The 12,742-nt window shown below is 35.3% G+C and overlaps 1 protein-coding gene across 3 annotated transcripts in view; it reads right to left on the bottom strand.

Moving 5' to 3' along the window:
- Window positions 1-225: 225 nt before the first annotated feature.
- Window positions 226-12,742, bottom strand: part of LOC149082625 (uncharacterized) — a 33,348-nt gene continuing 20,831 nt past the window's right edge. For 2 of the 3 annotated variants that reach the window (XM_089235890.1, XM_089235892.1), the window contains exons 17-21: window positions 11,419-11,512; window positions 7,094-11,222; window positions 6,803-6,994; window positions 2,991-3,134; window positions 226-401 (exon numbers count right to left, since the gene is read on the bottom strand). In XM_089235890.1, the coding sequence (XP_089092016.1) occupies window positions 343-401; window positions 2,991-3,134; window positions 6,803-6,994; window positions 7,094-11,222; window positions 11,419-11,512 (4,618 nt within the window). In that variant the 3' untranslated portion in view covers window positions 226-342. The remainder of the gene's footprint in view (window positions 402-2,990; window positions 3,135-6,802; window positions 6,995-7,093; window positions 11,223-11,418; window positions 11,513-12,742) is intronic. The other variant, XM_089235891.1, reaches the window with a different exon arrangement.

The following is a 12,742-nucleotide window of genomic DNA, read 5'->3' as shown; positions in this document are numbered from 1 at the left end:
TACTTGATAGATTCAATTTTTTTAAAAGTAAATGACAGTCAAATACATTTGAAGCACATGAGAAATAAAAACCAAATGTACAAAAAAATAAGAACGAGGGGAATGGGATATAATGCAGTTAATAGTGCGGATAAAAGATAATGAATTTCATGAAGGAAAACATGCAGGTAATGTAATGAAAAGAATAATAAAAAATTTATATGATTTGTCTCCTTCTCTCCCCCCCCCCTTCCATCTTATTTTTCTCTTCTGTACACAAAACAATAACAAATGTAAATAAAAAAGATTTCTGCACATTTTTTTATACAGATTTAAAAACTTCCAAGTGGAGAAATGATTCTGTTAGGAACAATCCTGCAAATCTTCAGAGTAGGTGGATGAATTGTTTGCGTTAGATGCTGCTGAAATTAAGAAAAGAAGGGGAGAAGAATTAATTTCCCATTTTGCAACATGAAAAAAATAACTGAAAAAGCATCAAAATTTTTAACTAAAATATATTTTATTTGTAAAGTCCATTCATGTAGCATTTCTATACCCTCCAAACTGGCCAAGAAATCTCATCACAATCCCTAGCACAGGGGTTCTAAAACAGTACGCCGCTAATCTTTGTCAGGAGCGCCATGGAGCATTGGCCCAATAAACATTTTTTTAATATATTCTTTGTTGCTGCTCTGGGTAGCTACAGATAAGTGTTGATAAGGGTAAGGGGCACCACCAGTGGAAAAAGCCTGAGAACACCTGCCCTTGCATTATGGTATTGTATGGTAAGATTTTAATCTTATAAATAAGAAGTACAATCCTAACTCATCAAATGACATGAATTGGTTAATAAAAATATGAAGCAGCTACAAAGCTATTAAGAACTACACAGGCTTCGTGGCCCAGGAGTTTAGCCCTTAAATGCCTAGCTTTGGATATAAGCAAAGCGTCTTTTAGACGTTCATTACTGCAGCTAGTTTGCAGATAAAAATTCTGAAGACTTTACACATAATCTGAGGTCATTTCTTTATACTTTATATTTTGAATTTACTGGTAGATGAGATGTAGGAATTAACGACAACAACTCTATTTTAGGGCATGTGTGTCTGTGATTTCACTTATTTGTTAAAACGTTTTATTTGTTTTTTTTTTCTTCACCTTGAAGTTTGCAACCCAATTTTTTTTCCTTACTATAGTTTGAATTACAAAGAAGGTAGTTATATATATTCAATTTAATATTACTTCAGTACATTTATTTTATGGGTGATTTTTGAGGCTCTCTATGGCTTCTTTAAGGCCCTGTATGAGCAGTGCAATTTGAGACAGATTTTTTTAAAATGATTATTCAGGCTCATTATATATATGTGTCAATAACTATGAAAAAAATTATCAGCTTGAAAAAAACAAATTGAGAATTTAAGGGTTAAGTTCCTTTGAAAAGCAGCAGCATCATTTTTTTTAATGAAAACACATATTAGTGTTTTCTAAACATGTGCAGATTCAAATTCTGTGACACCCATCAGTAATTTGTTCCAAAACTGATGATGATGATGCAAATCAAGGGAAAATTTTCAAATGGGAATGCTCCACCCTTTTTATCAGGAGAAGAGAGGTAATTTCAGTTCCTTTCCTATTTTTCTTTTGAATGTACTCTCCCCGGAAGCATTACAAAATATTGTTCTTTTGGTGTAATATACTCATGCATATTTGTTCAAGAATTGGTATTGCAATTGTCTTTTAAGTTTAAAATTTTTGCAACAACTAATTAATAGATAATTAATATAATCAATCACAAATGACTAAATTTCCTAATAAGAAACATGGATATCAAGGAAAATTTCAAGCTTTATTCAAAGTGTGTCCAATTGAGAAAAAATCATTTTCAGGACAAGATATAACATAAATGCAAGGTGACGCAAGTTGGGGGTATTACTGTACTTATATTCAGTCATAATCTTATGCCTTAATTTAGAATAGTGGTTCTTAACTGGGACTGCCCGCACCCCTGGGTGTGGGGAAAAAATATAACATGTTGACTGATTATTGTAATCAGCAGGACTTGACAAATCAAACTAAAATTTAGGTGCCATTTGGATGCCAATTAGGAGCCGAATATGATTTTTTCACAAGAAAAAGTGCCTTAAATAATGTTTCTTCAGCCTCTCTGGGACTTGACCCTCCCCACTTTCAATGCTGAAAGACATTTATGAAATCAGAAAATTTTGAGCCATCTCTAGACCTAGCAATCACATATATAAAATTTTAGATGCCAAGACTGATTTTCTAGTTGTCATGGCAACCTGGTGCCTAGGATTTGTCCAGCCCAGATAATCAGGGAGATTGAAATGAGAAATATCAAATTTATGGATTTTATCTTAAGTATGAATCATACAACATTTTGATATTTCATTTACTCAGAAATATTATGTCATGCAAAATTTGAATGATTTATTCATCACTTATATGCAATTTTCAGATACTTTCCCCCCCCCCCCCAAGATACTAGATCCAACTCTTTTAGATTCTTATGTGTGATAGTAATTTAATAAAGAACATGATGTTACTGAAACTAGAGCCAGTGCATGAATTCAAAGGGAATTTCAGAATTCCGACTTAGAAAAATTTTGATGTGCTTAGTTGGAACCACTTCCAAAACTAACAAAGGCAGCTTTGCCAACACTTCTACCATTTGCTTCCATATACTTTTACGTGAATGGGATTTTCATCACTTTTGCTGATGGAAACAAAATCCAGAAATTGCTTGAATGCAAGTAATGATGTGCAGGTAACCTTTCCAAAGAATGATTTCAAAATGTCATTGCATTGTTGTAATATACCTGTGCGTATTTTTTCAAGAAATTAACAAAAAATAACCAAATTTCCCAACAAATAGACTGCACATTATTCAAGGAGGGTGGAAGATGGAAAAAAATGTTAAGAACCATCATTGCATTTCCTCCCGATACTCTCAAGATTGATAAACAGAAATTAATACATAAATCCAACCATACCAGATTCTTTGCCTTTTTTTCTAGCCTTCTTCTTTCTGCGATCTATGGAAGCTACTTCCGCCTTCAATGAAGCATAAAGTTTCCTCAACTCTGACATTTTATCTTGGAGAATTGAGATCCTTTTTTCTGGATCCTTATACTCATCTGCAAGTATAGGGGAAAAAATACATATTGCATTTCAAAAAATTTATAAACCAGTAAAGTTAATGATATTCAATAGTACCAGAAATTTCAGAAAAATTAAGGAATAATTATATCATGCATTCCAAGGTACACATTTACTCAGAACAGATCTAAGTTTTTTTTCACAACCTGGATTTCTAAAGGGTCCCAGGAAAATTATAATAGAGTGATTCCATTGCTAAGTTTACGATACTTTAGTTCACATACAGTCTATTTCATGTCATCAAAACAAAATGGGGACTACACACAAATAGTGCTTAATATATATGTTTCCTGTTTTTTACAATTCCAATTATGAGTGAAATCCATTTTGGGATTTGGTTCTCGCAAACATAATGTGATTTAGTAAGTAATATAAAGTACATCCATGAATATACATATCAAATAATAATTAATATGAAAAGACCAATGTTCATAATTTAATATAATTAAATAATTCATGAGATAATATGTGCCTAGTAGCAGGATGCAGTACCATTAAATCATTCCTTGATATTGCAAGTCTTTAAAATAATATTTTTGGAAGCAAAAGCTGCAATTCCCTACCAAAGTACCACCATAATTCCCTGAGATCGCCAGGGGTGCATGATGTGCACTATTTCCCATGCATAAAATCAGTGAATTTCATGTTTAAGAACATTAGATGATCTTGGGAATTTTATCACCCTGCGTATTATATGCAACTTTTTTTTTTGAGAGGTTAAAATACAAATATTAATTTATTAAAATTGATTTATAAAAAATAATTTAACAAAGATAAAATGGATATAGAAATATAAATATTTTTTTTTTAAAAATCAACATTTTTTCTACAAAAATGTGACCAAAAAAAACCCCTTTCATTTCTTACTATTTCATCATTGATAAAATAAAATTTGCATCCGTGGATTCATTGTTACCACTGCAGACTGCACAATGACATTTTTTCCTCTAGAGTACCAAATTGCATCTGTGAATCGCCTGCAGGAAAATATGGCAGTTAAAAATGCTGCTCTCATTCCCATGGATGCCAGGAATGTAAGAAGTTTAGAAATCTCTGGTCTATCTATACCCTTATGGTAATTTCAAGTATTACTAAAAATCTTGAATCTCAGTCAAACTTTGTCCATTTCTAATTTGACAGAACCTGATAAACATATGTTGATATCAATTACTAATCAATTTTATTTCTGGAATCTTTATATTTCTTTTAATGTTATATAAAAAAATTACAGCTTTAAAAATTCATTTCATCAAGGGATACATTTTTTTTTCCAAAATGCATATTAATCTTGCCCATCACCATCACCTGGTTTTAAATAGCTTTTCTATCAGAATCCTGAAAAAATTATGCTGAATTCCCGCATCCTGGAGAGAAACACTATGCAACAACAATTACTCACATCATATTTACAGTCTGCATAAAAATAAAATGAATGCAATCACTGCGTACTAGAGAAGACTTGTTCTCTTTAAATTTATACGTCTTTAAGCATAAAAAACAGCTTAGGCCAATATGCCACCCAGTTGAATCTGTTCACCAATCAACGAACACTGAACCTTGCACATGCCTGGTTACAAGTTGAGTAAGTTTTAGCATATCACTAAGTACAGTAGCAACCACTCATAAGAATGAAATCACCAAAAAAAATATCGCTTTAACATAGGAAGATCATCGGTTATAAGAATCAAAATGGGTGAACCAAACATAATTCTTATAAGTGGGGGCTACTGTATTATGTTTCATATCATTTGTGTCAAGATGACAACAGAAGTTAATATATTTAATACATGATTTCATCAGCAGTATGAAATCATTGCGATTATGCTTCTAATGAACCTGTTGGCAGCAGAAACTTGATTGTGCAAAGTAATGGAAACAAATGCCATGACTCAACAGTTTGGCAAACATTTTTTTCTCCCCATCTCACCCCTTTTTCATAAATTTTTATTCCTCATCACTCCACAAGGGGCAATATTGCCCACTTTGGGAAACACTGCTCTAAAACATGCATAACAATAGGGATATCATGCAGCAATGTTGAAGTGATCATCTGAAAAAAAGTGAACTTAAAACAAACAACAGGATCAAATCCAAAAAACTATCCTAAAGCATTTTTCTCACCCCCATGTATATGCTTCAGTGTATCCAATGTCAGCCACCTACAACCTGGTGCTTGCCGAAGCACCAAGGGTGCTTAGTGCTCATGCCCAATTTTGTGATCGTGCTTGATCAATGCTTCAATTACACACACTGAGAAAATTATATTTAAGAACTTTGATTATGCAGATTCCAGGCATATGTAATTAGTGCTCATGCCCAATTTTGCGATCGCACTTGATCAACGCTTCAATTACACACACTGAGAAAATTATATTTAAGAACTTTGATTACGCAGATTCCAGGCATATGTAATTAGTGCTCATGCCCAATTTTGTGATCGTGCTTGATCAACGCTTCAATTACACACACTGAGAAAATTATATTTAAGAACTTTGATTATGCAGATTCCAGGCATATGTAATTAGTGCTCATGCCCAATTTTGTGATCGCACTTGATCAATGCTTCAATTACACACACTGAGAAAATTATATTTAAGAACTTTGATTACGCAGATTCCAGGCATATGTATGCCAGCATTGCTGTGAGGTGATCTTCATTTGATAAGCATGAGCAGTGCTCGCAACTCGAGAAAGGTTAAAGACCCTTGTCAAATGTGATGATTTTGTGATGTCTTTGTCAGTTCATACTAGAATCCACACACCTCAATATTGTAACCAAGAAACTGAATGAACACCAGGGGCTCTGCCACCGGACTTATCCCGTTGCCGAGATCTCTTCCAGACCAGCTTCGTAGCAAAGTGAGTGCACCTAACAGTCTGAGTGTGTAGCTAGTATTGAGTCTGATATTTGAGTGCTGCCATCTATACTTACATACACACTGCTAAGTGATAAGTTTTTTTTTTTTTTTGAATAACATTGATAGATATAGGGTGTAGGAAGGTGCGAGCAAATTTTGCATGCTTGAAAGAGTGGTTTTTCTTTCCTTTTCCTAGCCGAGCACAACTCAGGTCTATGGCCATGGGCAATTTACTACCTAGTGAGTTGTGCCGGAAGTGTAAGTATGTGTACCTAACAGTCTGAGTGCGTATTTAGTGTTGTGTATGATTTTTAGTGCTGCCATCTATATCTCAGAAGTGAAGTGAGTGAAGTGTAATGACTGAATATTTGTACTGTTTGTAGGCCTGCTGCTCTCTGTGGCGAGACATTTTAATGGGGGAGATCAGCTCGCATTCACGCCTTGAAGGTGGGAACCACAGAAAACCAACTTCAGCTGACCACCACTGTGGCACCAGTGGGGTTCGAACCCAGATCCTTGCGATGCGAGTCCGTCACTATGACCACTCGACCACCACCACAGCAGCTGTAACCAAGAAACTGTACACGTGGGTGAGAATAAAGCATGAGTGCCCTGTGTATTGAAAACTGCTCTCTGGACTCAAGACGTGCAGTTACTGTAGATTCAATTTGCAAAGCTATTGACTAAAATTAATGCACTGGGAACATAATAAGTCCCATAATTGTTGATTGTGAACAAGTTTGTTCTGAGCAGCATGACAATGCATAAATATGTATGACAAAGCTTACGAAGTGGAACAAAGAAGTTCAGTTTGCTTGATCTGCTTGGCATACCACTTGAACCATCTGACATCAAAGACATATGTTGTGATGCGGCATGTGAAAATGAAGCATATAATGAAGATGAGGCACCTCCATGAGTTGGTGAGCGTACAGCAATAGGAGAAGCCCCAGATGAATCAAATGCATCATAGTTGTCGCCTGAAATAAAGATCAAATGTTAGTTTTTTTTTCTATGATTACACATAATTACCTGAATGTATGATGTTAATTTATGTTAAAACTTTTAACAGTAATCACCTTTTGCATAACGAGGAGAAAACCCACGTTGTGTGCCACTTCTACCTGAATCTCCGCCATAAGAACACGAGCGCTTACTCCTCTTCTTCTTTTTAGAAGGTGTATATTCATCATTTTCACTTTTCTGTCGCTTGACAGGTGTTCTGGATGATTCTGTCATTTTTCCAGACACTGATTTACACACTGCAAATGCAAGAGTCTTCGCTGCTCTATATTCTTCACTTTCACGTAAAGTCCTATTAGACTCACAATTAAAACCATCAGATTCCGCACCATCTCCCTCTGCACTTTCACGTCCTGATTGAGTACTTTCGGTATAATGCATGAAAGGTTCTCTGTCATGGGAAGGAGAACTTGATGGTATTGATTCAGTACTGGATGGTGTGGTAGGTGGAGTGTTGTCAAGCACAGGGCAAGGATTGTGCTCAGGGTTGTGCTTATTCATGGCATTCAAAACATCAATGCTTGCAGATCTAGAGTACATGCCAAGGTTAACTGTCGGGGCACGCTCTTCAGCAGAAATAGGAGAACGGTTTGATCTGCTACTATCTTCCATGCTAGATGAACCAGTTGTATCTTCTGGAACATTATTAACTGGGCTGGCAGGCACTTTCTCCTCACATAATAAAAATGATATATCCTGGTCATCTTCTCTCATCACTTTAGATGTATCTATTGCATCATCTGATGATGAACAGTCTTTCATCTTCAATTTTTTCTTTTCTTTCTTTTTCTTTTTCTCACCAACCCTGACAGGCGATTCTTTCTCTGAATCAGAATCCATATCCTCTATGTGACTTTTCTTCTTCTTCTTCATTTTTTTCTCCCCTAACTCAGTTTTTTTATCCCCAGAAATTCTATTCTTCCTCCCTTTCTTCTTTTCTTTCTTAGAATACTCTCCTTTATGCTCTGATGAAGACTCAGACTTGTCTAACTTGGCCAGTTTTTTCTCGTCACGTTTACGCTTTTCCTTCCTCTTCATCTTTTCTGACACCTCTTTTGTGTTATCATCAATGATATCACTCTTGTTAAAAATTTCAATGTTGTGATCATCGTATTTTGAGAGATGCTTTTTGCTTTTGTTCTTCTTAACCTTCTTTGACTTGGACTTTTGATCTGAATCTTTGAGCTTACCAAACTCATCATTATCTAGTTTTTTCTTTTTTGACTTTCCTTTCCCTTCCTTTATTTTACCACTTTCATCCCGAGAACTTTCACCACACCCAAGCCTTTTTTCGAGTTTCGAAAGTTTGGTTTTTTTCTTCTTTACTTCTTTTTTCACAACTGGAACTCCAAAGCAACTGTCACTCTCTGTGCTGTTATCATTACCTGCAATGGGGGGAGACTTTCTAACTGCATAAGGCATTCCATGGATTGATGCATCAGAGATTTCATTTTCTTTCTTTACTATACTAGTATCACTGCTTTTCTGAGAATTAGACTGAGCAATGTTCTTGGTCGCGTCTACTTCTGCATTTAAAAAAAAATCTTTTACTTCCTTTTCCATAGTATCAGGATCCAGTTTCACGTAAGAAGGATCATCTTTAGTAATGACTGGGTTACAAATGCCTTCTTTGCTTGAAATTGGTACATTCTCTACATTTTTTGTGTCTTTATCTTCATTCTCTTCAATTAATAGTCCTTCAGGAATATCCTGAACATCATCCTCTGAGTCAACTTCTTCTTTGACATCAATACTTTTGATGTTAATACTAATGTCCCTCGCATCATCAGATTTACTTTCCAAAATGGCATTAATATTATGTACACCACCGACATTATTTTCAGGGACAAATGATTGTGGAATGGATGATAACTTTGCACTTAAATCAATATGTAGAGGTTGTGACACAGTAGAAGTGGTTTTAATTTCAGCCGCAGGAGTTGTAATCACTTTTTCCACCGGATTTTCACATCCATGTTTATCAACAGATGATGACGCACATGCAAAAGTTATCACAGATGCAGGCAGACATGTATCTTTAACTCCTCTGCTTACAGAAGTTTCATGTAGCAGACTTTCAGATCGGGGAACGTCCAGTGCTTTTTTCTCAGTTAAATTTGCTTCTGAACTAGTTTTAGGAGAAGAATCTATTATTTCTGTTTTTTTATGGAAAGTAAAATCAATCAAGCTCTTTTTGGGCTGTTGTGAAGTGGACGATGTAGATGTTTCTGGTACATCAACTCGAAAACCATAGGGTTCAGCCTGGATTTTTCTACTTCTACACTCAGAGTATGTAAGTGATTTTTGACAGCTTAGATTACAAAGAGCTTTGGCACCAGCAGTTTCGCTCAGAGCTTTAGAACCAATAAGAGAACGACTTTTAGAATAATCTGTGATTCCATCGTCACTGTTCTCATTGTCTGAAATCAAGTCAATCGAAAATGGATCTTTTTCAGGAAGCTTTGGTGATGGAGTAAGTGATGCTTTGGTGATCTCACCTTTCAAATACTTTTTAAAACTTTTAGGTTCAGTTGTTTTTGAAACAGAAACGTCAAGCTTGGATGACATTCTGGAACTGAAAGGTAAACGGTCACTTGAAAAATGGGATTTTGTTGATGGTGGTTTCTCGTCCAAAAATGAGAACATTTTAGCAGGCTTACTTGGAGAAGCTGAATGCTGAGCAGTCATACCAAAATTCATCAGCAAATTACTAGCAGAGTTGCTATCATCTGAGAAAGATTTAGACTTGAATGGTTCATTTATAGATGCAGCATTCCCAATTCTGTTCGGAGTGGTCATGTATGAAGAGAATATGGAGAAACAGCCAGGATCTTTTGGTTTTCCTTCTTGTGTATTAGAATGAGACATTTCAATATTTCCAGAGGGTTTTGGTTGAATTTTATCCTCCTTCACATCACTGATGGCTACACTGCGGTTGTCATGTGCTTCCATGTACGACATTAATGAAGGCATTTTTTCTTCTACAACTTCTTTTGGTTTTTTTGTTTCTTCATTCAATGGCTCTATTTTCTCAGGCTTTTTCTCAACATACCTTGTTTCAATCAATTCAGATACAGATTTTATTCGGTTGGTGGTTACTTCACTACCTGGCTGATCAGTGCCAGGGGATGTGATTACATTAGTTTCACAAACAATTGGTTTCACGCTTTCACTGCTTTTGGAAATGGCATGACTGGTATTAGTACTGATAGGTGCTTCTGCTAGCACTCCAACAGTAATATCAGTCTTCTCAACTGATGATGCTATCTGTATATCTTGCAATGCACTTGATGTAGATGGAGCATCTTTCTTAGATGAGGTCTCGCAACTGTCTTTTAGCTCTGGAATAGTCTGGTCAAAAATTGGCTTATTCAAGCTTACAGGCATAGGTATATCATCTTTTGCTACTTTTAATAGAGGATTCATATCTGAAAGCTCAGGAACAGGTTCTTCAGGTGTTTTGATTTTTGATTCATCATCTTCGTCAAAAGCTGTTTTAACAGAGGTTACTTCTTGTACTGGTTTTTGTTCATCAATGCTTTTGACAGAAGCTGGAATTTCTATGGCAGAATTTTCTTCGGCTCCATTTAGGGTATCATCTGAGAGTTCCTCTGACCTGACTTCCTCTTTAGCACAAGAGAGAGGCTCTTCACTAGTAGATTTCTCTTCTGAGGTTTTATGCCTCTCAAAATAATCCAAACTGTCTTTGTCATCATCACTAAAAGATTCATCTTTTGGTCCCCTTGAGCTTTGAGTGCAATCAGTTTCAAGATCATCATCATCTTCATCTGGATCAAGGAGAGAAAGTTGATCATCGCTTTCAGACTCTTGGGACATATCAGTCAGAGAAGAAGAAAGGCCAGACTTTTTACGCTTTCTTTTTTTCGGGAGAAGTCCCCTTGAAAAAGGTGATGACTGCAAACTATTTTTGTCAGATCTGGTTGTTCTGGAACTAGACACAGAGTTAGTACTACTGGTTGAATTTTTGCGAGAAAGTTTCGCAGAAGTAATGACACCACCAGACTTAATCTTTTCCTTCTTTTGGGTAGCTGGTGAAGTTGCTCCAGAAACAGAAGGACTTGTAGCAGTGAAACCACTGCTAATAACAGATGTAGCAGATGTAATAGTAGCAACAGGATTGATAGAGCTGCTGCTACTAATCATTGTTCCAATGAGAGTTGTTCCCTATGGAAGAAAGAAAAAGAAATGTAGCATGCATTGGAGACAAAACTGAAAATTACTTAATAATTGAGTATGAATGTGATGTTTACAAGCAATCATTTTTGCTCTTTAAAACACATATCACATAAATGCAATTATCCATTTTTCACTTTTATAAAACGCATACGTTTTATATTTACAAAATAATAATAAAGAGTACCTTATTTACTAGTGGTTGTTTTGCCTGCTTTCCTGACCTGAAGCGGTCACTGATATTTTCAACAATAAAGCTTCGCTTCACCCATTCATCATATCTAAGTAACAGTAAATAAATTGTTAGACATGTAAAGCAACTTGACAGGTGCAGAAGATTTTAGAAAAATCAAAGTACCACTTTTTTTTCACTTTCCCCTTAAGGGGGAATTATGTACACTAATTCTTGAAAATCTCCAACTTCAACAATAAAAATAAAATACCTTCATCACACTATAAACATAACTTTTTGGAAAAAATTAAGTATATCGATTGAAATAATACTTTTCAATTGATATATGTATTATTGAATTTTAATTACAATATATCTTGAATTTTCAGTCTCTCCTGAACTCCCCCCCCCCCCCCAAAAGTTTCTAATGGCAATATTTGCTGAATTCAAAAATCACTGAAAATGAGGACAAGAACTGCATAAACTAATGGACAAGCTCATTCTACAATGCATGTCCTGTTCGTGCCCTTATTTTCACTAATTTTCTGAATTTAAAATCTCAGCAAACATCTCAGCTTAGAAACTTTTTTTTTTTTTTTTTTTTTTTTTTTTTTTTGAGCTCAGGAAAGTAACTTTCTAACTGAAAGTTAGATGAGAAGGAGGACTGCATAAAAAAATTTGGTACATCTGTGCAGCCTTCAGTAAAATAAATGACAAATCTTTGATGGCCTTCTTATTGAAATGTTTTTTTTTAAATAAAAAGTATGTTTCCACAGCCAACTATTTACGAGTTATTTGAGGTGAAATAGACTTGAGTTTTCATCGTGTATATATATATATATGTATGCATGCACACACAAGAAACCACAAAGAGTTACATGACTTAGAGAAAAAGGGCTTTTTGAAGGATATAAATAAATACAAATACAATGTGTCACAACAGGCAAATGCCCAACGAGGTGACTGAGAAAAAGATGCCCATAATAAATATGGATGTCATATATTTCAAGCTGTTATAAAATTGCTCTAATGGTATACAATACGTTTCATACATACAGGGTGATTCAGAAAAGATGGGAAAAACTTCAAGAGGTGAAATTACACACAAAAACAAGCAATTTTTATCAAAGAAAATGCAGGGTCTAAAATGAAATGTAAACGTGCTAGCGCGTTTCGAAACGACCGCTCTACAAACATTAAAACAGCATTCCTGTTGAAATTTATCAGGAGAAAAAGAACACAGTGCATTGGAATGTAACCTGGGGAAGAAGAAGAAACTGTATGCAAATCAGCATCCCAGTGCATAAAGGTAGTGGACGCCTTAGCCTGCCCTGTTTCG

Source organism: Pholcus phalangioides, unplaced genomic scaffold (assembly GCF_987345545.1).
Source record: "Pholcus phalangioides strain wild (caught in Gottingen) unplaced genomic scaffold, Ppha-v1.0 ptg000009l_1, whole genome shotgun sequence".
Lineage (NCBI taxonomy): Eukaryota > Metazoa > Arthropoda > Arachnida > Araneae > Pholcidae > Pholcus > Pholcus phalangioides.
This window is presented reverse-complemented; position numbering and strand designations above follow the sequence as displayed.